This window comes from Brachionichthys hirsutus, chromosome 8, assembly GCF_040956055.1.
Source record: "Brachionichthys hirsutus isolate HB-005 chromosome 8, CSIRO-AGI_Bhir_v1, whole genome shotgun sequence".
In the NCBI taxonomy this organism is placed as follows: domain Eukaryota; kingdom Metazoa; phylum Chordata; class Actinopteri; order Lophiiformes; family Brachionichthyidae; genus Brachionichthys; species Brachionichthys hirsutus.
The window spans coordinates 10829194-10856028 of NC_090904.1; the positions used below are offsets into that span (position 1 = coordinate 10829194).

The 26835-nt window shown below is 44.2% G+C and overlaps 1 protein-coding gene across 1 annotated transcript; it reads left to right on the forward strand.

The window, feature by feature from the left end:
- Positions 1-761: 761 nt before the first annotated feature.
- Positions 762-25376, forward strand: LOC137898128 (band 4.1-like protein 1). Its single transcript, XM_068742125.1, has 20 exons — positions 762-800; positions 1435-1602; positions 5046-5150; positions 7181-7223; positions 7384-7459; positions 7724-7942; positions 8285-8396; positions 8486-8638; positions 9487-9584; positions 10010-10185; positions 10753-10985; positions 12762-12911; positions 17118-17168; positions 17865-18224; positions 18655-18783; positions 21289-21348; positions 21919-22011; positions 22112-22192; positions 22288-22404; positions 25272-25376. The coding sequence occupies exons 1-20, from the start codon at positions 762-764 to the stop codon at positions 25374-25376; spliced, it is 2568 nt and encodes an 855-aa protein (XP_068598226.1).
- Positions 25377-26835: the final 1459 nt, after the last annotated feature.

Consider the following 26835-nt stretch of genomic DNA (forward strand, 5'->3'; position numbering starts at 1 on the left):
ACCTGTTATTCAGATTTAATCATATGAGAAATCCATCGTGGGGGGGGAAGCAAAAAAAAAAAAAAGATCATTTGTAGTTAGGAGATGATAGTGTAATGTTCATGTGAGTTTTATGACTGTGTCATTTGATTATAGCACCCAGCCTTCATGGAGTAAGTCTTGTCCGATCGACTATGTTGGGAAAGCTCTACAAAGAAAAGAGGAAAAAGGAATTCCCTTTTTTTTTATTTTGCAGTCAAATGAATGAACTATTGATTAAATACTGACAGTCACAATCATGGCTAATTCAATAAAGTTTTTCTTTTTTTGATAAGCGTCACCTCGCTGCTGGAGTTGTCTTGCTTAAATAGATGATCATTATCTGGCTCGGAGATGGATTTTATAATTAAAGTAAATGTCCTTGAGACGAATGTGTTTTATGTCTGTGAAAAACATTTTTATTTTATTAAGAAAGCACAGCTTTTAGAGTCTGTAAGGAAGGTTTCATTCTGCTATTGGTACAGTTATTGTTTTGGGGTGAAAGAATTTGTGTGTGTTTTTTTTTTTACAACAGTATCTATGAACTCGCCTCTGTTAATTCTGAGAGAAGGCATGGATTACCATTTCTGGTTGGACATTTGGAGGTGAATTGTATTTAAATTGTGTGTTCTTGTGTCTTCGCAGGTTTGTGCTACGTGAAGCAACAGAGACAGACCCTGAATCAGAGGTGAAGAGAGGAGCAAGGTAGGAGTCCTCACAGACAACAGGGGGCAGCAGCAAGCATGCAGGACTCCGCTTCAGACAACAAGATGGCCAAACAGGTGAGTTTAAGTGCGCTTTTTTGCTTACTGACTAAGTCATGCTTAGGTTTGCTCCAACAGCCAAATAAAAGTGAAAGCCAAATACTCACAGTCAAAATCACGTAAATAATGGAAACACAACACGGGAGACGAGTACGGAAGGTGGTGAATACCTAAACTGAATGTGTGAAGTGAGCTCGGAGCGCTTGGCCATTTAGCGCCAACATCTGGAAGTTGTTCGTATTTCAAATTTATGCTCGTGTCTCAAAGCAATATGTTGCTTGCAGGTTTGCTCATGTCTCAGAACGCTCGTCTATTGCTTCTTAATATTATAACAGTTTCACATTCGCTGAGTTGTCAAGATTCTGAAGAGTTTATGATATGTTATGTTTGTACGAGCAGAAACATCACTAGATTAGAAGAGGGAGTCAATGCAGAGCGTCGTTGTTTTACAGTAATTGAATTAACAGGTTAGTGTGAATAGATGGCATGCAGTACGTAATATAGCACTGCTATTGTAGCCATAATGCTAATTTGTGCACAACTAAAATGTCTTAAATCCATTGGAGGTCATACTAATACAGGTGTATATTAGATCCATGGATGACAGATGAACTAAACCCACGGATTTCTCTTTTCCATTGTCTGCTTTAAGGAACAGAACTTCAAACACCTCGACGAACACCGAGAAACAGATGACGTGTCTGAGAAGACGTCCCCAAACAAAAACCTCAAATCTCCACAGAAGGGCTCCAAACGACTTAAAACCAGCCCCTTCAAAGTGACACTGCTGGACACCACCGAGTTTGAGAAAGACATTGAGGTACGCGTGACCGAAAGCAATTCATGGCGACACGCTTTCTGGAATAAGCTTTGATGTTGTTGAAGCAATCCATTGAAAAACAATGTTCTTAATATCCTTTCTGTTTCATTTTCCTTTGTTGGCAGTTGTACGTGTGTGTGTTGTACTTTGTAGATAAAATATGCAAAAAAGAGAGAGAAGAGAATCAAAGACAGGGCGCCATGCTGAGAGCTCACCAGGGGGGGGGGGGGGGCAGTGAGTTAAAAGCGACAGTAAGTCCTAAAAGAAAAAAAGGCTGATATTTGTGCTTTAGAATCCTGCTTTCAGCAGGAAAACCTAAAAGGGGTGCAAGGTGATAATGTCTTGCAGAACAAAACGGCCAGTATGAGAATATTCATCTCATTAAAAGCTGCTCAATGAAAACTGAACAGGAAATGAGATACAAGAAATAAAATGTTCCCCAGTGCTTGTTTCCTGGTGGATCACACATGGCCTACTTACCCATGGTAAAATCAGTCCAACTTGATTATGGGGGGGGGGGGGGGGGGTTCTTCTGGAGAATAGAACGAAACTGTGTCACAGACATGATGTCATTGAGCCATCCCTGGTGAAATCTGGCTTTTAGTGTATTACACAATAACCCTGTGTGACTTTCTGCTTCCGAAATCGCAGCCAGTCCCAAATTTTGACCACTATTAAAGCTCCGGATCCAATGCAACTCAATCTCGTCTTTCGTTGGACCATTTTTACTATTTCCTCCCTACAATACATCAGTGGCAGACGTACCGTACCTGCACGCGACTCCGCGCAACAAGAGCAATCCTTGCTGCTTTGCTCTTATTCAAAATTCAAGGCTGCAAACTCGCCATTCATCTCATATTCAGCTTCGAGAACTCTGACTGATGCTGTGTTTGCTTATGTCAGTTCTAACCAAATGGGGATGCACTGTGTTGAAAAGATAGAAATAAACTCTAAATGCTGTCGAGTAGAATATCACAATGTCGTCACTACGGCTTTACCCAGTCAGATGAGTTTTGCTCATTTCATTTCATGCGTATTTTTCAATAAGGAGAGATCTGGAGAGAACCAATCGGGACAACATGCCAACTTCCAGAAACATCCCACTTCCTCAAATGGATTTGATCCCAGGATCTTCCAGCTGCGAGGCGGAGGCAGCGCCACCATGCTGCCTTATATCGCAGGGAATCCCTTTTGGCTTGCTATTTGATTCTGTGATAATAAAACTGGTCTGTGTGCCCGAACAAGTCAGCAAAGGTCAGAGGCGGAGACATTTCCCATCTAGGGCTGCCTCATGATGGGAAATATATTTCCTCTTGCTGATATAAGAAAAGTCTCATTGGATACTCGGAGTCCAGAAAAAAAAGAAAAATAAGGTCAGTGGAAGCCATCAGCTCAGACAGCTAATGGGTTGCTGGGAAAATCTAAAGTTATTACATGGTGGCAAGCCAGGTGCAGCCAAGAAGAAAATGAAAGGGCAATGTTATCATGAGGCTAGCCTTAGGGTACTTGTGCACAGTGCCTGATGCACTCTGCATGAAACCTTGTGTGTGTTTAGTGCTGGGGAAGTGCACTTTTAATGCTGGGCGTGCGTCCACCTCTATCTCAGCGCTGTGAAAGCGTTCTGTAATACCCCTGGGCATTTTCTACACCGCAACACGAGTTCGCATCGCAGTTATGAAAGCCTTTTTTGTCTCAAGTGCTCGTCCTGAATATGTGGATGCCCTGGCAGAGCTGCCATTCAGACACGGATGCACAAAGCAGGTTCTTGTGAGCCCGTGTTTTTTTTTTTTTTTTAATTGCACTTCGGTGAGAACCCTTAGACCTCACAGTCATCGGCAGGCTTGCTCCGGCTTCCTGTCTTTAATTGCCGGTGTGGAACTTCATGCCTGTCGTACCCGAACCTCCCTCATGTTTCCAGAACATGGTAATCACAGCTTTGAAGGATGACAGGCCGCACTTTAGCAGTGCTCTCCCAGGAGGTGCCACATTCATGGATTAATTAAGTCTCTTGTCATGGATGCACAGCTGAGCTTCCCTGTGATCCCCGGGGAGGAGAGGAGGAGCCATGCCCTTGCCGATTTTCCTCAACCGCTCTCCCCCCTCACCTAACTTGGGTGCAAACGCTGTGCTTTTAGACGCTGGTGAAATTGAGCTCACTAAATGTGAGTATTTAATTTATCCAAAATAAAACTCAAATCCAATCCCATACTACGATTTGTTCAAATAACTGCTAGATTTCATATATATATATATATACAGCCAAACGTCGACAATGGTGCGTTCAAGGACTGCGCCACCTGTTACTCATAAAACGGAAAGAGCAAAGCTGCTTTTCAAGTCGTTGCCCTGAGACATTAAGAAATAAGGCAGCAGAAGGATAATACTGTATCTGTTTCCTTGGCAACTGCCTACTCCATCTCCCTGTTGCCTCACAAAGTCAGCCCCAGGGGAGGAAGCGCCATGTGTTCGTTGGTGAGTTTAATAATGTGGATGTGCAGTTGAGTGTTACTGAAGGCATCACCATTTACCTAATTCACTGTTGTTCGAGTCCATGCATGAACCAATGAAATTTAATGAGAGTGAAAGGTTTGAGCAATAATTTGGTTAATAACCGGTGAATGTGGCTTTTAGTGTGGAAGTTCTTAAAAGAAGAAAATGCAGGAAGTCCAGTTGGCTTATGCTGATTAGCGATTGGCCCTCGGTGATTGCAGAAATTATATTAGAGAACCAGGTTTCATAGAAAGGAAAAAACTGAACTGTGTTCTGTGGTTCTGATGCTTTTGTTTGAGCTGCATGCTGTTGAGTAGGAGTCACGAATAACCCCCCCCCCCCGGGGGATGAGTTGCAGTGATTTTTAGATTCCCTTGATTTCAGATGTCAGCGCTGTAAGTCATCGCCAAGGTATTCATTGTAGATTATGATAAATCTCATGATTCCAACAAAAAACATCCCTTTTTAGGTGGAATTTCCAAACCAATAATGATGGCGTTACTTCAAAGTCAGTTTTTTCCTTACTTGGCATGATTTCTTTCCTGCCTGTCTATTTTGGGACACGTAGCTGTATAATAAAGATTTTACCGATCAGACAAATTGAACAAAAAGGTTCCTTCAGTGCTAAGAATCCATCATCCTGAATAGTGAAGTACAAATATATGAGAGAAAATGAACCTGTCACTCGAGTGTGAAAAGAAGCGTTCCTGAAGTGCTCGTCTTGAACTCCCGTCAATAGATGCAATCTCTGGGCAGAACCACAGAACAAGAAAGGGATCTCTACAAGCACAGCTCTTTAATGTGTTCTGGTGTCGATGGCGACTTGAAACTAATAAACACCATTTATCAGGCACTCTCGACCACATTGCATTTTGACATGTGGCAGAGAATCTGCTTTCTTCTTCACTGATGTTGACCTTTTCGCCGCCGCTTTGTCCTCTATGTCTTTACAGAAGCACTCCAAAGGACAGACCCTGATGGACATGGTGTGCGAGCATCTCAACTTGCTGGAGAAGGACTATTTTGGCCTGACATTTGCCGACGCGGACCTGCAGAAGGTATAAATGGGAAACCAAAAAATGTTCAGGCTCTGTTTGAATCTGAACAAAAAGTGACTGGAAATGTGACGGGGGGGGGGGGGGGGGGCAGGGCAGACTAAGCCTAAGTCTAGTCTGTCTAGTCGTGCAATCATATCTTGAAGTCAGTGATGAGAAAAAAAAACCCCAATGCTTGGTAAGAAGTGTTGACAGTCCTGCATCATCATCATCATCAGACAGACGTCTCCAAATTGGGCCGCCTGAAACAATTTGCTTTTAACCAGATTTTTTTTGAGGAGCTGTCAGCTGAGGTGTGATTGTTTCTCCTTCCCATACAGAATGCACTTAAATTAGAACACGGATCATGTTGACATTTTGAGAAGAAAGTCTGAAATCCTTCCATCCTGACCCCGAGCTTATACTTCCCAGCTATCAGCGCTCAAGAGTTAACCCTTCGTGGGAGGCTTATTGTGGCATTTCGAATGGGTGTAATCCTCCCTCAGGCCAGGACCTTCATTTCAACAGGCGAGGGCGCAAACTGTTTCCTATTGAAGACAGGAAGGATGACAACACTAAGCCTCTTTTGACATCTTGAGAATAGCATGCAGTCATCATCATCATCATCATCATCATCATCATCTTAAACAGGTTTTATACAGCATGGAGGAACATGACAGGAGCCAACTGCGTGGCTTAGCGAAAGATTGCCAACGCAAATTAGACTGAGAATTGAAATATAATTTCAAATGCCCTTTCTTTGCCTTGGCCGGGGGGGGGGGGGGGGGGGGGCACAAGGGTATAAATGTAACCTTTTGGAAGAACTTTTTGTCTTACACGCGATCGCTTTAGGAATGAAAGTTGCAAAGCGTTTAACAGTCAGTGATTAAAAGTTTGTGCTTCTTTTCCTGCACCGGAAAGCAAAGGGGAGGAGAGAGCGCGTTACTGAATTGCGTGCTCTTTGGCCTTGTCTCACGCGAGATAGATTCAGTGGGACGACGAAATGCCTGTGGCGCATTAACGTCTTTAGCCACCTGATTAAACACAGGAGGAATATGTGTGTGCTTGAAGACGCAATTGTAATTGCTTAGAGATGGCTGCAGTTTGCCCAACATGGCCTCGGGATTGCACTGAGCAGTATCAGCCTCTAATGCGCCTGATTTAAATGCGACCCACGAAGACGATCCGCATTAATAAGCAGTGTGTGTGTGTGTGTGTGTGTGGTAGTCAGGTCCGCATCGATCGCTATCATCCCTCTGCATCACAGGCGCCTTTAGTATCTAAAACGACGTTAGTATCAAAGCAATGCATTACTGTATATGAATTACCTTTACTGTGAGGGAGTAACTTGCTTCGCTGCTTATATACTTATGCTGGTTTGTTTTAATGAGATTCAGCAGCAGACGCCGGGTGAACCAGATGCTGACTCCAAGATGGTGATCGTCTGACTTTTCCTGCAGTCACAATGTGGCTTTTAATACCTCCAACAAGGAGGCTCTGATTTTGCCGGCGTTTATTTGTCTGTCTGTCTGACGGATTTGTTCTGTCTTTAATACCTGAGGAAACAGATCCAGTTGAAATCTGGGGTAAACTATTTTGTTTTTGGACCCTTTCAATAATTTCTGTTTCTGCTGCCTTTACCATGACGCTGTGGAATTAGTAGTGGACAAACGGATTTGTTGTAGCTTCAAAAGCTCTGGATCTATAGATCCAGAAGAAACCGCCATTACTGAAAGTGTGTTTTTTGTGAATAACATCTAAATTGAAAATGATATCAATGTGAATCCAGTTGCTAAAGGTTTGTTTTCATGGTTAAGGAATCTAAAAATATAGATAAAATAAATGTACAATATGTTTTGGTGTAAATCATAATATAGAGGGACTGAGCTGCTTGGCGGAGGTCTGCGCTCTCTGTTATTTAACCATGTGGAAACGCTTCCATTAGAAACACTGATGGAAATTAGATTGAAATGTGACTGATTGAACGATTTCGCGCCGGCCTCGATTCCAGTCCACCCCCTCCGTGTGACTTTATCTCGTCTTCTGTCTTACAGAACTGGTTGGACCCCTCCAAGGAGATCAAGAAACAGATGCGCAGTGAGTGTCTTGTCCAAGTAGCTGGAATCAGAAATGTTTGAGTTGCTAAAATTACGAAGGTCTGCATTCATCTGCTGGACAGCTTTTTTACACTATTGCGCACATTTCCTCAACCGACATGCCGCTTAACCTCCCTACTCTCACTGGAACGTCTCCTCAGACTCTCCGTGGCACTTTGTCTTCGCTGTGAAGTTCTACCCTCCAGACCCGTCGCAGCTCACTGAGGATATCACCAGGTAGAGTTCCCCTGTTAATCAGCTCGCCTCCTTTCTTGCAAATGTAGGTATTTACACAACATATTTATATCAGTTTTCACGCCGTGTTTGCCCCCCGGGTGTCAAAGCAAACCCAAATTCCTCTCTCTTGTCTGAGGATTAGACCTGGAATGCTATTAACTGCCATGGATTAACTATGCTGAATACCTGTTGCAGCTTGCATCGTCTCTGGCTCGTTTGACTGTCAACACGCCCCCCCCCCCCCCCCTTTGTCTCGTCTTGCAGATACTACCTGTGTCTTCAGCTGAGGGATGACATGCTGTCAGGTCGGCTGCCGTGCTCGTTCGTCACCCACGCCCTCCTGGGCTCCTACACCGTTCAAGCCGAGCTGGGAGACTACGACCAGGACGACCACGGCCCCGACTACATCAGCGAGTTCCGCTTTGCGCCAAATCAGACTCGCGAGCTGGAGGAGAGGGTGATGGAGCTCCATCGGAATTACAAGTACTTGACACGCCGTTGCTTGAATCAGATATTATTTGACTACAAATCCCTTAGGATAATGGGGCCCGGCGAGATTCCTCTACGCTGAGACACCCGGTCCCGCGTGGGGTTGGCGGACGCCGTCACATTGCCATCTGTCGCTGAGACGTGCACAGTGCTAGTCTTGCCAATGCTAAATCCTGCTGCTGATTCTTTTTGGCATACATCCTAATGAGATGCAGGAGAGGATAAATGGGAGACATTTAGAGTTGTCAAGGACCTCGTTATGATAATCGCCCCCCCCCCAACTGTGCAGGATTATGGGTTTATTATTTATTGTGACCTGTTGCTGATGTTGCTGAGATATTGTCATGATTCTGCCCACAGGGGATTGACGCCAGCAGAGGCTGAAATTAACTTCTTGGAGAATGCAAAGAAGCTTTCCATGTATGGGGTGGATCTCCATCACGCTAAGGTCGGCGGTCAATTTAAAGGCAAGCAGTTCTCAAGGGTGGACACGGTGTTGCGTTTTACTAATGCCCGCCCCGTCCCTGTCCACTGCAGGATTCTGAAGGGATTGAAATTATGTTGGGCGTTTGTGCCAACGGTCTGCTCATTTACCGTGACAGGCTGAGGATCAACCGGTTCGCCTGGCCAAAGATCCTCAAGATCTCCTATAAGAGAAGCAACTTTTACATCAAAATACGACCTGGAGAGGTAACGTTCCATAGAAACAGTATATTATTATTTATTTCAGAATCTTTCTCAATTTAGATTTTTGTTATGATTTCAAAGCAATGTTCATTCATGCTATCTGGCCTTGGGGGACAGGAAATGGGGGGGGGGGGGTACTCAAGTGGTTTAGGTGCTGGTCCCATACTTGGAAAGAGTATGCACGGGATTGCTCCGTTTAAAAGAAATGTGCACATCTTGCAGTTCTCATTGAGTCATGAAGTCTTCGGCTGACACTTCCTTACAGCTGTTGCTGGAGAAAGCATTGCAGAAGTAAATGTGAGGTCAGTTGTGTTGAGCAGATGGCTGCAAAAGTCTTTTTGTTGACATTTGTTCCTCTGCGTGAGGAGGTTCCTCGTTATGCAGTCCAGCTTATCCTCCGCTCTTATCCTCAGCGTGGCGTCTGGGCCAGAACCCGTCAAGTGACAGAGCTGCACAGTGAGCCTGTGGTTGAGCCAAATAAATAGGCCCTTTAACTGAACTGCTGCAGCTGCAGCCGCCAAAAGAATAGAGGGGCAAAGAGTGTAAATATAGAGTCGTGAAATAGTTTCACAGCCTTTTCCTCCCAATGTCTGATAATTAGTATCATCCCCTGCTTTCAGCTGCTCTTGCCTGACACTCGACATCCCATGATCCAAGTGTGCTTTAGCTTGAGAAGGGAGTGTTTATGCAAGTGCAAAGTAGTCAGTTGGATTAGGTATTCATTTTAATACTATGTGTTGCCCCTAAACTGACATGGTCTTTGGGAAATACAACATAAAAGCACCCGGTGCCCTATCTCCTGCCCCACTCCTCGCATTTCTCTCCATCTCTTTATCCTCTCTTCCTTCCAGTATGAGCAGTTTGAAAGTACAATCGGCTTTAAGCTTCCGAACCACCGAGCTGCCAAGAAGCTGTGGAAAGTCTGCATTGAGCATCACACCTTCTTCCGGTAAGGATTAATCTGTTCTCATTGTCCGAAGTTGGCCACTTAAGGCTCAGTCGATGCAAAGGCGGGGCCGATGCATAGGCGGGGCCGATGCTTAGGCGGAGCCGATGCATAGGCAGAGCCGATGCAAAGGCATAGTTCTCAGGTGCACAACTTCTTCCTTTGCGGCCACCCTCAGTTAAAAATAGAGTTTCTTGAAGATACAGTACCCTCTTCGGCTCAAGCTACTTTCCTGTCGATGGACTCCTGACGTATTGTATGTTATATGTTAAAAGAGGATTCAGCTTTAGCTTGAAGTGACGCTCCATATAGCTGCCTTTGCAAGCAGGTACAGAGCATATTTGGAGAGCGCATAATGAAAAATGATTGCAGTACTAGTATTCATGGCTGTAAACAAATATTTGGAGCGCCATTCTTGTCTTTTACAGGCTCGTATCTCCAGAGCCGCCTCCTAAGGGCTTCCTGGTGATGGGGTCAAAGTTTCGATATAGCGGAAGGACGCAGGCTCAGACCAGACAGGCAAGCGCTCTCATAGACCGGCCCGCTCCGCACTTTGAGCGTTCAACCAGCAAGCGGTACCTGCTGTCCCGGAGCCTGGATGGAGGTGAGAGCCAATAGATCTGTCAGTTTCAACAATGCAGTTAGGAGATGGATGTCGGAAGGAATAGCAGGACAGCTTTTTTCTTTCTTGTCAAAGAGTCAGGTGAAGATAGCAGATAGCTCATTTAGCTTCGTATAAAACCTTGAAACAGGAAACAAGCATTTAGTCTTGGTCTGTCCAAAAGTTAGAAGGATGTCAGATTACACAAATATAACAGGTGGTGCTTGTGTCTTGTTGGAATTTAGATTAGGTTTTAATTTAATTAATAGCGGCTGTTGTGCCTGGGCAGAGGGATGCAATCTCTTGCCTGCCCTGATAGTGAAGTATTTATGACTCATAAAATATAGTCTGTAATGTGACTATAAGCAGACATTAGTCTCCAGGAAAGTTAATTTTCATTACATACTGGTAATTTTACTTGCATGCACCAATGGAAGCTGTTAGATATTAGGCAAGGTTGGAACAAACTAAATCGTCCACAATCAAGAAATGATCTTGATCCCTATAGGTAGCAGCCCAATCGATGGAAGTCAGACTTTTCTCACGTAACAATTCAACTCTCATTGCCAGCAGAGTTCTCGAGGCCGGCATCAGCCATGTGTGAGAACCACGACGGTCTATTGCACCGCAACCTTAGTGATCAGCGCCGCCTCCACAGCCCCTCTATGGATGAGCAGGAGCAGGAGCAGGAGCCCAGTTTGGAGCAGGACGAGGAGGACAAGGACCACGAGCAGGACCATAAGACGGAGCAGGACTATGACTACGACGGCAGCGTCTCTCCGAGCAGAAAGCAAGAGATTGTGGTAGTTACGCTTTCCCATTGGTCTTAAGTTCATTCTTCCAGAATAATGAAAGTTTCAAATGCAGTTTTAGTCAACTTTAAAGCATCGCAAGCCACGGTGCATGGAGATAGCGTGGACTAAAAGGGTGCTGAAGTACATTTCGCCTTATCCAGTAGGGGCATAATGGGGTGGATTTAATGTTCACTAACTCCTCTCCTATGCCCCTATTCACGCAGGCTTATACGCTCACACTGCACTGATTATGAATCCTGCTGACACTTTTTAACCCTCACTCATTTTGCTGAGAATCTCAAGTTCTGTTCTCCGTCGCTAACAAGCGTTTCCTTTTTTTTTTTTTTTACTCTTGCTGTCATCAAGGAGGAGGCTGGGTCGCCAGCTGACAGTAAACAGGAGGTATTTGGTGTCTGGCGATTTGGTCGCTGTCTGTCTGTATACCTGTCGCTGTCCATTCATCATTCATTTATTATTATCATTTATTTAACTATATCCATCTAATTGTCCCTGTTTGTCCCCCCCCCCCCAAAGAAAAAGCATTACGTCATCAAACAAAGGCGTCTTTGGCTGTGTCCGGACTTCTTATTATAGATATGCATCACAGGAAGCATTTGGCAGGCAGGGACTGGTGCTGAATAACTTTTACGATGCATTGAGCCCTGAGAACATTTGAAAAACATCTAAAAAGACAGTTTGTCTTGTTTTCATAATTGATAAGAGCAGCCATGCTGATAATTCTCCAGTTTTCTGCATTCTGCATTTTCCAGTTTTATCCCAATTTGTCTTGACGTGGTCACAAACAAGCGGCTCCAGCCTTCCAGTCTTCTGCCTGTCACTACACCTGCGACAGAAACACCAGGACATTATTATAAGGTTATATATAATATATATTGCATTGCATCTTCTCTCTAATCTGGGCATCGAACCCACTCGCCAAATCAGATAAAGACAATAACGAAGGGCCGCTTTAACATAACAGCCAACGAAGAATAATCCATAGAAAGAAAGACAGTATCTTTATTGGCTGCCTTGTTTCCCCCCTAATTAAGTTCACAACAGGTTTATCTTCCTTTTAATTTACTTCAGATAATACTTTACACGAAAGGGATGCTGAATAATCTGTCCTGAATCAATCTGAAGAGATTAAAAAATGGTATTAATATTAGGAATGCTTCCGGCGGAAGATTTTAATTCATACATCCGGACATTGTTCTCAGTTCACCATGATTTTTTTTATGAACTTGTCCTGATGTCTAAAGTGACTCTTAACTAACTAACTGCTGTAATCTCTGTAGAGTCAAGCGAAACGCCCTGAAATGCAATAATGCAAATGTGAAGTGGCAGAAAACGGAAGACTAAACGAGCAAAGTTATTTTCCATCATCTTCCCAGACACAGTAAATAACAGCCACATTTTAATTAGCTGACAAGGATACCAGATGCTCCGTACTCATTTCTTCATTATCTCTTGGTGTTCGTTTTTTTTTATTTTTTATTATTCATTCAGCTGTAAGGAGAATTGCTTTTGTTTGCTGGGAGCTTCGGCGGCGGCGCCGAGGAGCCAAACACTAGGAAATCCTCTCGTTAATACGAGTGTTTAGCGGTTCACATCTCATCTCCGCCTGTGTGCATCAAGTATCATCCGCACATCCCGGGGACTCATGCATATCAGATGACTAAATGTGAACACTGCCTCCGCCGTGACGTCGCCGTCCTGCCGGTGGCTTCCCTCTTCTCACCTCTCCGTGCTTTTTTGTCCTTCCTCGTATCGTCCCTCCTTCAGTTTCACGACAAGTCGCAGGACTTCTTGCTGAAGCATCAGGCCAGCATCAACGAGTTGAAGAGAACCCTGCGGGAGCCCAACAGCAAGCTGATGAACCGCGAGAAGCGTCTGTCAGTCACCTCCCCGACGGGCACGCCAGAGAAGAAGGCTGTGAGTAAAGGGGCGTTTGGGTTTGGGTGGGAGGAGCGCCGATGTTCTCCTTCTGGCCACTGTTGCATTAAATTCCTCTTTTTTGTGTGTTTTTGTTTTTGCTATTTGACGAGAGAAAACGGAGGCACTGGCTTTGCAGACGGCGTTTGCTCCTTTCATTGTCTGAAGATGTGCTATAATAACACGGCTGTGAATTAATGGAGGTGTCTCTTGAATCTAACTTCTTACGGGCTGCTCAAACAAACGCACCTCCCTCCCGTGCAAAGACGCTGCTGCTCGCAGAAGCAAGCCTAAAAACCTGCCATTTAATTTAAGATGCACATAATGAGGTGCATCCTGCCTGCGTCTGGCGCACCGTGATAATCCCGGCAATATCTCATCGCTGCTGGAGGCACGAGTGACAAGCAGCACAGAAATAAACATCATAATGAGATTCGTGTCGAGATGTTTTCATGAGATCGACACATTGAGAGACACTTGAGGAGCAATTGTCAGTTGTAAATCTTTCCCTTGATGGCTTAGAGGTGCCAAGAATTTCTTTATGCCAAATCGTGAAAGCTCTTAAGCTTCGGTCGCATTTTGCTGATTCATCTTTTTGCGATTGTAGCCTTCAGATAGGTTCGGTTCCTTCCGCACCCGGATGACGAAGTTACCTTCAAATGGTCTTATTTGCTTGGTTATGCTTGCCATGTCTAACTCTGTTTAATCCATACCAACATGTAGGACTCTGAAGAGTGGGTATTGATTGAAAAACAAGAGACAGATCAGCAGGACCAAGACTGGAAGGCAGAAGAAAGGAACCAATCTTCCACATCTGATTCCCCGAGAGAGAGCAAGCAGCTGGACAAAGAAATAGACATTACCCAGATAATACATAAAGAGGTAACAGGGTATGACAGGAAAGAAAGGAAAAGCCATATTGATGGATTCCCATCAGCAAAATTGTCGCGAGAGGCGGACGTAGGCTCTGAGCCTCTGCCAACGAGCAAAAGTCGTTTTGTGATTCAATTATTGGAGAACGAAGACGTGTTTCAAGACAACTCTCAAAGTAAACCACCTGAAGTCTCAGACCCTGAGGCAAGCAGCGATGTTGCCTCGGGCTTGCAGCAGTTCAAGGAACGCAAAGCTTCTAAAGCCCGAAAAAAGAGGAGACCCCAGAGCCTCAACCTGGGAATGACTTCCGAGCTCATCTGCAGGAAAGGAGACAGCGATTCCACCGGAGAAGAAAATGAGGACTCAGATTCAGACGACAACGCAGAAGGGAGCTCTTCAAAGAGAAATCATTACGAATCGCCCCCGGTGGCGTTGAAGAAAGGCGATCGGGCTCAAGATCAGACTATCAAGGCCTCTGATGCCAAAAATCAGGAAGACGCATCAGGAGGAAACAGCAAGGATGCCTCAAGTCAAGAAACAGAGCAGGCAAAGAGAAAAGTCGCTCAGGTTGGGCCAGCAGACGTCGATTTCGGTGCAATAAATGGACCGGCAAAGACGCAGCATGGTAGCTCATTAGCAGGCGTTAAAGCGGAATGTGTGACGAAGGTGCGTGGGAAGGGGCTCATCGACAACAAGGAGCTAGCTGAGGTGAAACTCCGACAGGTCAGGACACACGAGAGGAAGGTCAGTAGCTCCGGGGGAGAGGACGTCGACAGTTTCTTTGGGGAGAGAGCCCAGACGACTTCTCTGAACCGACTATCCGGCTGCAGCTACCAGTCGGAAATCACAAGGATCGTGCCTCTCAAGCCGGAGAGATCAAGGAGCGTCGCGTACAAGGATGAAAGGGACGGCACAGGGCATGACGAATCCACGTGGGCCACGAGGAGAGAGTACCGCTGGTCTGTGGGCTCGCCTGAGGGACCCTCGGACCTGAACTGGGCCGACGCCTCCACCTTCCATCCAACGTTTGGAGATCCTCCAGATGACAACTATGAGCCCGGGAGATCTAAAGAGAGTCGGTCTATTGGCTCAAAGATTTCAGTGCTTCCCAAAATGGCCCCCCCGGCGCCGCCAGTGAAAACACAGAAGGCCAGGGAGTCTGGACTAATATTGCGGAACAGCCGAAATGCTGGCAGAGATCCGAGCCTGGAGGCGGCAAAGAAGAGACACTCGGTAACTGTGCTTGAACTCTGCTATTCACTCAGTGGAAATAAACCATCGCATGAGCTTCAGACAGACACGCACGCCATGTTTCTTTGTTTTTCCTACGTTTTCAGTGACTTGAACATGTGTTGAATGTTTGGACAATTTTCCATGTGGCGTTCCACTTTATTCCCTTCCCATTGTCTTCAACATGCACCGCATTTTTCTGGCAAATCTGTACGGGGTCACCTCTGGCTGTGAAAAACTCTAAAACTGAGAGGTGTCAATCCATCGTTTCGCCGGTTTGTCTTCTCTCCTTCAACTTGTGAGCCTCAAATTTCTTTCCGGCTCACGTTCATCCCTGCCTCGCCATGGAAAGGAAGGCTTTCATATTATCATCGCTCTGATGAGTATTGCACGTCTCGATTTAAAGTATTTAAAGTGGGAATACCAAACAAATCAGTTATTGCGTACTAATATTAGAAACGTAATCACTCTAGGAAAAAAGAGACGGTAAATTGCTCTGCCATCTATTAGTTTGTTGCAGACATCTATTATCTCCCAACATTTTTAGAGACTAGAAAAGCACTCAGAGAGCTCAGACCTCCGCCAAGCACCTCTAATACTAAATGTACAGTAGGCCCAAACGCAAGTGTACCCCCATTTGTCAAAATATCTCGATAATATCTGCAATCTGAATCCGATCTGGATGAAATTCGGTGGTAGGATAGAGGTCCCCACCCTACATGATTTTATCAAATTCCATAAACATCGGTCAATAATCAACCGAGATATTGAGGAACGTTTGAGGAAGGAAGTTTTGAAACTCCATTTACTGCATTGTTATTGAAAATTTCAAAGTGATCCAGAATCCAGGATCTCTTCTAGATCATCGGCAAAATGTAATCATCTGTTCCTGGTAGCATTCCCAACATTTCCTGGAATTTTCCTCAAGATCCGTCTGTAACACTTTGAGTTATGTTGCTAACGGACAGACAGATAAACGCCGGCAAGATCGTAACGTCTTTGGCGGAGATCAGAATCAGAATAAGAATAACTTTATTGTCAATGAGGTTTCACAGACTAGGAATTTGTTTCGGGGGCAACATGTAACACAAAGGTAACGAGTGTTCCGAACGCTCTAGCTCCTCCTCCTACGGTGGAACCTCGGCGAGTAGCGAGCATCCAGACGCCACAGCTCAGTGCCTGACACAGTCAGATTTGCTGCTTTCATTTCACCGGCGGTGTCATTAGGAGATTGCTCGCGGTGTGCCGCTGCAATGAAAGGGATCTGAGGCGAACAGACACGACGGCTTTCATAATTTCCCCACCTTTTTCCATCCGAATCAAGCTCTTGCATATATTTGATTAATAAGGCATGAGTAGAGGCTTTGTGTAGCTCTCGCCGGCCGTTGACAATCAATTCAAAATCAAATTGAACACAGAGAGCTGAAATATATATATATATATATCGCTCCTCAAACTAAGTGTTCCAACTCGCATTGTCACATTGACGGGCTGTGAAATACACCACGACCCCTTTTATTGGACATGCAAAACCATCATTTGACAGCAGTCCCTTATTGAGATTCACGGTGCATTGTGTTGCAGCACTTTCTCAGCTGGTCAATGAGTGGCTGCTGCTCTGCTGAAAACCTGCTCATTATACATACATACATACCGCATGATTCTTTTGCAACGCATCCGCCAGTTCTAACAAATGAACCTGTCTCTAGATGTTGCAGGAAGCCCACCTCTGTTCCGTTCTTTAAACTGCATTTCCTGTGCTATATGCCATTGTTAAGTTTTGCTTGAATCGTACGTCCGAATCCATCCGAGAAAAACGACTGGATCCAGATTGACCCCACCGGCTTTTTGTTCAGCTCTGGGTTGAACGTCTCGCCTAAACTTGGGTTTGAGTCATTGCAGACGTTGAAAAACTCAAAATGATGAGCTACTTTGAAATATGTGGCGCTCTTTCGATTTGAAACTCTCTCTAAGCAGCTCCGGCTCTGTAGGGTGATGTTTCTGTCTGTGTTCTGCTGGTCCACCGGTCGGCTCAGCTAGCTGCTTAGCGCTAACCTTCACATGCTCTCTGTGCCCTTTCCTCTGCTCCTTCCCCCCCTGCAGGAGCCTGTCTCCACTCCTGCCATTTATGAAGAGTCTTTTCCTGATTTCAAGGTTATTAAGGCGTATATAAATCCACCTTCATATGCTCCGCCCATCGTCCTTCTTTCCTCTCTGCATCCCGCGTTGGTAAACTTGCATGCCTCCTGTCTGACTGCGCCGCTTCACCTCATATATAGATGATGAATGATTGTTTTTTTCCCTTATCCATCACCATGATCAGACTTTTAATTGGGTGCTGTAAACACATCTTTGACTGTCGCTCGTGGGATGTAGTTTGTGCTGTTGTTATCCGTTTAGCGGTTATAAGCGTGACTAATGTAAGGGGCGTGGCTTCAAATCGACCGCCTCGGGAGCGTCACTCCGACTCGCGTGGCAATGTGACGTTTTGGCTTTTGACGCCTTAAAGCTGGAGCTGTTTTGCCTCTTACCCCTTGTCACAGATCGGTTCAGCCAAATTGTTCTTTCATTTCAGAGGCTGTTAAAGTGGCAGCGAGGCTTTAAAGGTTTTGGGCTAAATGCCATCATTACGATTACTTCAATATTTTTTTTTATTATTATTTCTATTGTGCGCTTGCCTTATTACATTTAGGTCTGTTTGTACAGGAGTGTGTAGCGCTCTATGCTAGAATTCCTCACCAAGCACGCCGCCTTCAAACAGCAGGATGATGCTTCCCATTCCATGCCACTGTCATCATCTCTCCGGCTTCAGTTCATTAAGTACGGATCCTGTGTCTCTACCGACCCCAGAAGGACTCGGGGGACAGGAAGCCCCAGACGAGCTTCACCTCGGAGGACGAGCAGGAGCGGGACACGGTGGCCTGCATGAGGGAAACTCACCTGGGCATCGAACGCAAGTGCTCCAGCATGACGGTCAGCTCCACGTCCAGCCTGGAAGCCGAGGTCGACTTCACCGTCATCATGGACCTCCACCCTGGCTTGGAGGACTTCTCTAAGGGAATATCGGGACTGGGACAAAGGGAGCAGCAGCCGGAGGTTGGCCGGGAGGACTTTGAAGAGACCTCCAGATTCTACTCGGCTCGCCTGATGGGCTCGCAGGACAAATCTCCCGTCGAGGAGAAGCTTCCCGAGGAGGGAACGCGTCACGAGGTAGACAGATGAATATATTAATTATCCGTAATCATCATCATCATCATCATCGCCTACTGGATCCACCCCGCCTGGCTGGACATGGCACCATGACGACCCGATTACATGGTCCTTTTGTTACATGTTGAATTTTATGTTATGGATTTATTTTATGATTTTGTTTGCACCCATTTGAAGTTATGTCTTTAATAAAAAAAGTTATTTCCCTGCTGCAGCATCATCATCATCATTGCATGTCGTCACCAAGCCCAAAACAAACAAACAATTATTTCACTGCTTCTTTCTTTAAGTTGCCAGTTTTCTCCTGCTTTTATCGGAACGAACAAATGCTGCTCATAGATTATGCTTCATTTCCTGGGGTCCTCATTGTTGTGGATGTAAAGTAAATGCCTGTTTTTTTTTAACTTCACTATGTTTGTGCATCACACAGCCTCCCGTGGCAAAGAAAGACGCCAGCACGGTGAACACGGCCCATCTGTTGAAGAGGTCTGATTCAAGGTCCGAGACACAAACGAATGGATCGGAGATCCACCCCAACCCCATGAATGTCTCACCGCAGGTAAAAGCAACGTGAGCACACCTTACCTCACTGTCATTTACAGCCGGTTCTGCTGATTGACACATCCGGCACTTTGGGATTTGTCACTCGTTGGTTCCTGCCTGAACCGGCTTGAAGGCTTCGCTCCATTCAAACCAGAAACATAAGTTTAAAGTGTTTGTTTTGATGATTTCAACCATTTTTCTAATCTACAAGGCAACTGCTTTCTGACTGTAGCTCCCAGATATACATATATGTTTTATTGAAGCAAAGGGAAGCTGATAACGGTTATGTTTACAGCTGCGGGTCGGATTAAAAATTCTCAAAGTGCTCTAAAGATTTTTAAGGGGTTCGGTTTGCCACGAATGTCAGATATGCTGTAGGATACTCAAATTTTAGCATTTGATTTCATACAAAAGTACTTTGTATGTAGATAATAAGAGATATTTCAATCTGTCCATAATCAGTTTCAACGTTTATTAAATCATGTTTACTGCCTGTGAAATGGCTAGCATGATCTTTAAGTTTCAAAAATAAGTGAAGCAAAAGATGAATTTGCAACCAAAAAAAAAAAACCAACAAAAAAATCTGGACACATTTGTAAATAAAAGAATTGATAAAAATGCGTGACTGAATGTTTTGATCTTCTTGAAAGGTGTGGTGCAGTTTTTAATTTATATATTTAACTTTATTAATGAGTTTAACTTTAATGATTTTATTCCTTTTATTTTACAGATTTGACTCTTGAGGGCTGTATTTCTTTTGATGTAGCGTAGAATGTTAGGGCGAGTGACGATGACTTCTTTGGATCAATCTTATTAGTCTCAGATCAAAGATTTTGCTATTGAGACTTTATTATCGCGGAGCTCTTGATGAGCAGAGGAAGCGTTTTATTCTGGCTTCAGCGTTGTGGTGTCCGTAATCCCAGCGATGACATAACGAAGTGATTAAAGCATTGACAGTGTATTAATGAGGATGATGAAAGCAGGTGAGAATTCCATTCATCTCTGGAGGTGAAGATTTGAGTGCCGGCTGGCTGTCCCTCAGGTGTTTATTATCATGTAATTACCCCTAGACGCTTTAGCCAGTCAGCTCTGGCTGTGGATGAAAATAGGAAATGATGTCTAGACTAGAGGATGCCTGTGAAGTCAGATTTTCTAACATGTCAGTGGAAGACACAGACGTGTGTGTGTTTGTACTTACTTTTAAAGGATATCTTAGACTTTGGGTTTAGGTTAGTGCAAATATGACAAAGGGCATGCTTTTTTCCTAATTTATTTAAGTGTGAACTGAGTGTCAAGTGTAAAAGTTTGTATTTTATTTTATTGAAATCAACAGTGAACGGTATAAAACAACAACAACAACAGCATTGTGTATACAAAGCAGTAACTTAATGATGCCAGGAGAGAAGACAAATACAATAAAGATAAATAAACAACTCTAATAATCTAATAGCCTTCTTATTTACTGAGCAGGAAATGAAGATGTAATCTTTCACATTGATAGAGCGATCAGTAAAAGCATGTTTGGAACTTTGATTTATGAATGTAATACTTGGTTAACATAATAATCAATTTTATTAAATAGAACTCAGACGTCACGTTTTTTTTTTTATCATGGTCACCAAAACCAAAAAGGACGTTTTCCAATGTCAGTGCAAAATCTGGGTAAATAAGGTCTGCGCCATGCGTCGAAGTGAGGATGACGTCATTGACAAACGCTCCTGCATAAATGTTTTTCAGCCAGCAGAGGGCCATTTAAAGCACATTATTAACATTTCAACGACAGTGTTGTATGTTTTACCTGGATTTGTGTTTTAACACATCAGACATTTTTATTGGATGTCTCTTTAGTGATTTTATCATAAAATAGATATAAAGAAAATAGAAGTAAAAACACCACACTATGTTGCTCCCCGCTTGCAGCTCCATAGACAAAGCAGTAATTTGGATTTTTCGCTGCAGGTGTAACTAATGACATTAAGGAAAGCTCCAGTGAGCCAGCGGGAACAATATAACTTAATTACATTTGACTTGAAACGCAGAGGTGAAACTAATTCTGCCAAAACCAGCTCAGCTCCATTAAGTGTTACAATAAGTGAAACAGCGTGCACGATAGCAGAACCCTGGAACCGGATCACCTGAACGGAAAGAGCTCCCCGTCATCGCACCCGGTGCTCACCCGGTAATCATGCGCCAGCATGTCTTTCAGTTGGGAGTTTCACGCTATTGCATATCAGAACATTTGCAAGTAAGAAAGGGTTGCATAAATTGTTTCAGATCTGAATTCCAACTTTTGCTTTGTACTTGCGCTCGCACTAGAAAAGTGGCAAAAATGCAGAAAGCTTACTAAATCTGGATCTGAGGAAATAGAAGCTGGAGACGCTGGAGGTGTAATAATAAATCAAATCAAAAATGCTGCTTGAGGTTCGAGATATCCTTCCTGGATCCTTTAATACTTCTAGTATGCTGATTGAAGTCGTTCCACCTTGACTGCAAAGCGACTTCTTCCCTGTGTCTCATTCAGAACTACGGCGCCGTCAGCCCACGGGAAGCTCCTGCTGCCCTCAAACTAAATGGCTCTCCTGTAAGTATCCCTGCAGGAGAATTCATCAGTGTGACAGCATGTGGTGGTAGAATCAGAAAATCCAGCCGCTGTGATGCTGCAGCCTTGACCTTTACATCATATCCTTATGAATAAATGTAAAAGTGACAAAGGTCTGACAAAAGCACATCTGCGTTGTGACGCACATGACTACAGTCTAAACTAGAAAAGCACTCTGAGAGCGCAGACCTCCGCCAAGCCCCTCAGTCCCCCCTATATTGGGATTTTACACAGAAATTATTTGTCCTACATTTATTTTATCTTTATATCCAGAATGCAGGATGTCTTCTGGATCATCTGCAAAATGTAATCATCCGTTCCTGGTAGCATTCCCAACATTTCCTGAAAATGCAAACAGCATCCGTCTGTAACTCTTTGAGTTACGTTGCTAAAAGTCAGGCGGATAAACGGCGGCAAAAAGGCATGCTTGCATGTCCTCTGACTTTAAAATCACTGAGTATCTTTTAAATGCTATGTGTTTTCTGCATGTGTGCACTAACGTGTGTGTGCGTGTGTGTGTGTGTGTGTGTGTGGATAATGAATGTGCTGCAGGTAAAAGCCGGCATCCAGGAGGAACCTGTCATTTGCCCGCTGACCATCACCACAGAGAGCGTCACCTCAGCAACGACAACTCAAGTTACCAAGGTAATGCCTTGCCTGTTCCAATGGTTACGGATTAAATGACTTGCGAAGGTACAATAGATAAACAATATATGTAATTTTTTGTTTTGTGTGAATCCTTCAGACTGTGAAAGGAGGCTACTCCGAGACCAGGATCGAGAAGAGGATCATAATAACGGGAGACGACGACGTGGACCAACATCAGGTGAGGCCCTTCGTATAAAGCTGACGGCTGAATATGCTGACGGCTAACGTGCAAAGTCTATGTCACGCGTGTCGATGCGCCCCCCCCCCCCCCAGGCCCTCGCCATGGCGATCCAAGAGGCCAAGCAGCAGCATCCGGACATGCTGGTGACAAAAGCAGTGGTTATCAGGGAATCGGAGTCTCCCAGCGAGGAGCTACAGCCGAAAGCAGAGGTGCGTGCTTTTTGCTCTGTTCGTGTGATCTCGGTCCAGCTTAAGCACGGAGGTCAAGTTAAACTACAAATAGACACAAAAGGACCACAATGTCCAAAAAACATTTCCAAATTGGTGCAGAAAGTGAGCATCAAGCAGCAACTTAAGAAACTCACGGGTCGTTTCTTTTCGTGTGTCTGTGTGTTGATGCCTACATGTTGTCCTCTGGTTGCAGTCCTGATCGGTCATGGTGGCTCCTGATGCGGAGTGGCCCTGCGTCCCTGTGTCCCTGCGTCCCCGTGTCCCTGCGTCTCCTCCCCACCCTGCGGTACGCCACCTACTGGACAGGAGGACTCTCTCTCCCCCTGTCTGTGCACACTGATTTGAGAACAGACTGAAGCAGTAGACATCCACCCCCTGTCCCTTTATACAAAACAACTGTGACTCCACCTCCTTTTTCGTCCCGGGCCCGTCCCAGTGCTCCACCCCCCCTACGGACCAGGAAGTGTCTTCTATTGGATGGTTTACTTCTTCTTTCAATCAAAAACGGAGTGACTGAAAGCCAGACCTGCTCACATCTGTTGCTCTTTGAATTCACGTCTATGAGAGGGGATATTTGCTTGCGTTTTATTTAACCACATACATTTAGTCTGATTTATTGACTTTATCTAAGCTCCAGTAGGTCCGATATCCTTCCCTCAAATAAAAAAAAATTACGTCTTCATATTTAAGATCCCAATCATCCGTCCTTTGTTTACTGTCACACGTAGAACGAATAAGAAATAAGATCAGAGAAAGGGCAGCATGAAGAGGTGGGGGCAATGCTGATAGCAAATGGGGCAGTTGGGGGTGTCGGTGGCAGCACATTGCTCGTTGCTGCCACCTGCTGGTCGCGACATCATCAGGACAAGTAACGGCTGTCTAATATGCTTTTTACATTTTTATCTATAGATAAAATTTATGTAAAGTGTTTGCTTGTTTATGGGGTACGAATAATATCAGACGATTATAATCTGCATGATTTAAAATGTCAACATAAATGAGGGAAAGGAAAACAAACAAACTGACATGCCCACATTTAAAAAAACAAAAAAATAAGTGCTGTAATGATGGGACCTGGAGGCAAGCTGAAAAATACAAATGACTGGACACTCCATGATCTGAGTGGACGAAGACTCCAGTGGACAGTTGGAACGTTGGTTCCATTTCCCTGTTTACTGCTTAAATTTGGAGTCGACTCTTCATCCACAGAGAGAAACGCTGGTTAAATATCTTTGGGTACAGTTAAATATATATATAAATTATGTTTTATCGAATAAGTTTCTGAAATGTAATGCTTTATTTAGTTTTTAATTGATTTTACTGACATCCATCACGAGACAAAGTCATGTCATCTTTGCGTTTTTGAACATTTCAGTCGTATTCTTGTTGAAAACTATCACCTCAATTTCTGTGCAACTTTATAATGTAGCACTAGAGATCCTGTAAAGTTACAATCGGAACCATCTCACCCAGAACCAGGCATTCGTTTTCCCCCTGACGTTGTGTGGTCCGATAAATGGACTTGCGGCGATCTCGCTCTGCTGAAACCTCAGATTCTTTTCATGCCTTTCGTTGAGATGTGCCTGTAAATAATCAATATCAGCATCATGTACTGTTGATGTTGATTTTTTGGCCCCCTCGGAGGCAGCGCAAGAAGCTGTAGGCAACATTGACGTACCCTCAGACGTGTCAGCAAACATACAGAGTAGATAGCGACTGTATCGGCTAAGATTCTGCACGATGTTCACCGGATCGCCGCTAACTCCTTCCTCGTGGGACTAAATCATGGGTCAGGAAAAACACAACAACAAAAAGGATCAATTTGTTAGGTGATGCAGAGCTGAGAATCAACCAGGCTCAGCCGACCCCTCTGCAAGTTTCAACTTCCAGATTTTACTTCTAAAGGTAAAAACTCTCCTTAACAGCAAAAAAAAAGAAGTCAAAAAGCCACTGGAAATTACGGCTGGAATGTTCAAACCCACAAGGTGAACGTGGGCTCACTTTGTTCCCTGTTGGACTAACCCTTTTAATTCATGGTGTATGGGTTTGGAGTTGTGTTTATAGGAGTGCGCCTTTTGCTTCTCGCCGAGACCCAGACCTGTCCATTGTCACTGAACATCATACCTGTCTGACCTTTAATACTCTTCCTATGCACCACTTATCACACGTAAAAAAAAAAAGCCGTGCGTCCTCCGTCGTTGTCGAGCTTTCTGCTCCTATTATTAACCGAAGCAGTGAAGCACACTGCTTGTAAAAATTTGCAATAAGCGGCCATTATTTTTTAACCTCTACGTCCTCCAAAGGTGGAAAACTGTGAACTCTAGTGCGCATTGAAGCGAAACCAAAAGCTGTAACACGGAGTTACCGATATTCAAAGGGAGTGTTTCCAACATTTGTGACCATGGCTTTGTCCCCCCCGTTGTCTGATCCTCCCATCCGCGAACTTGAAACTGTCAACCTGCTGTAAACATGTCAGAGAAAAACAGCTGATTACTTTGTGTGTGTTTTTTTTCTTTTCTGGTCACATGACACTGGACTGTTGAAGGCACTTGCAGTGATGGCAGCACATACTACAAAACTGTTTTTTTTTTTTGGGGGGGGGTGACCTGCCTTTGCTGTAGTATTGGACATATTGCTGATGTAAGAGATAAGTTGCCTACTGTGAGATGAGATGGCAAGTTGAAAGATGTATTTATGTATAAATATCCATACTACTGTGTATTTTTAAAGACCTGGGAATTGATAGGAGCAGGGATGAGGCACTGAGCATAATCCAAAGGACAGCAGTGCTGCAGAAATGTCCCCTGAGCGCGGGTGCCTTATGTTTTGGGTTGTGTTTATTGGAGCTGCAGCTGGACGCGCTGACTGAAAACATCCTCTCCTCCCGGTCCAAGGTGAGGAGGATGCTGCCACGAGAGTGCATCGCCGTCTTGTACAGAATGCGACACTGAGAGTCGCGGCGAAGACGCCCCTCTGGATCTTGACTGTTAGTTCACAGCGAGATGAAATCATTCATTCGTCCCCATTCGTGGAGAAAAACCCACATATTCCGGATATGAGCTATTTTTCTGTGAAAAGCATTCAGTTGCTGCGCTGTTTAGCCTCCACCTCCAATCTGCTCCCACCCTCTCCAGTGCTTGGTGGTGTGTATTTGCCGTGTTTGCATTCAGTCTAAATGGAAAACATACATGCATAAATAAAAGTGTCAGTACGATTCAAAGGTTGTCTCTGATTGTGAAAAGAGGATTTTTTTTCCACCTATGATTATATAAAAAAAATATTTATTGATTTACATGTTTTCATAACATATGTAATAAATAGTTCATGTATAATATGGGTGGAGGTCTGGAGAGCATTTTTATTGTAATGACGCTAAAGGCGAAATTACCTTGGAGTTTGTCGCCATCTGGTGGCCAGCTTCGGCATCTACTGTAACTGCAGTCTCGTTATCATGCTTTTAGTGACATCTAGTGCATTTTCTCCAACGAACAAACATGTCAGGATGCAAATTCAGCAAGAGCTTTTATATTTGACTTGTCAGCATCACTTAATTTTATTTAAAGTTTTTTGTAAACAGTTGCATAATTTCTGAGTTTGAGAGTTTCCCTTTTAATAATCTACATATCTTAAATCAACCAAAGAATGCCAACACCTGAGAAAAAAACCCTCCAATATTTGCCACGCCTTGACGGAAGAACCGACAGAGCTCGACCTTGTTCTATAAATCAATAAACTTTATTAACACAGTATAAACAACAAACGACAACAGAGGAGCCCCTCCTTCAGAGCCTATATAAGGACAGTGTCCCCAGTGGATCTCAGAGGGGCCTGACTGAGACAGATGCCTAGACATGGGGCTGGCCGTGGTTAGATTTAACGGTACACACACGGTATACACAAACCTCGGATGCACGGACCTTACATGTTCCTAAAGCCATTCAGTCGGTTTGCAGGTGGACAGAAGAGGACAAAGTACAGTCATGCTAAGCGACAGCTACATTATGAAACAGCGTCATTACATAAAAACCAAGTGAATCATCTCTTAAGAAAGTTCTTTATATATATATTATATATATAGAAATGATTTTCAGTGTACAAAACAGTATATTACACATTTCTCGATGCGTGATTCGGAGCCTACAGCAATCCTCTTCAAAGTACAAACTACTTAACTGGATTACAAGCTACATAACAGATCGTGCTGCACCTTTATGGCACAGCGCCCCCCCCCAAAAACAAACAAACATGGCATCAGGAGACGATGGTAAAAGGAAAAGATCAGCAGCATTGATTTAAGATACACGTCTATAAAAAAAAATTCACCAGGCCCCTCACTATTTTGCCAATATCCAAAGCGATACAGCAGAATGCCATTTATACTAACCTCAGTACAAGCATATGCAAAAAGGA

Excerpts from the sequence above, each read along its gene's own strand:
- LOC137898128 (XM_068742125.1), top strand. The coding sequence starts at position 762 with ATGCAGGACTCCGCTTCAGACAACAAGATGGCCAAACAG. Across the intron at positions 1,603-5,045 it reads AGTTTGAGAAAGACATTGAG|AAGCACTCCAAAGGACAGAC; the intron begins GTACGCGTGACC and ends ATGTCTTTACAG. Across the intron at positions 22,193-22,287 it reads ACGACGTGGACCAACATCAG|GCCCTCGCCATGGCGATCCA; the intron begins GTGAGGCCCTTC and ends CCCCCCCCCCAG.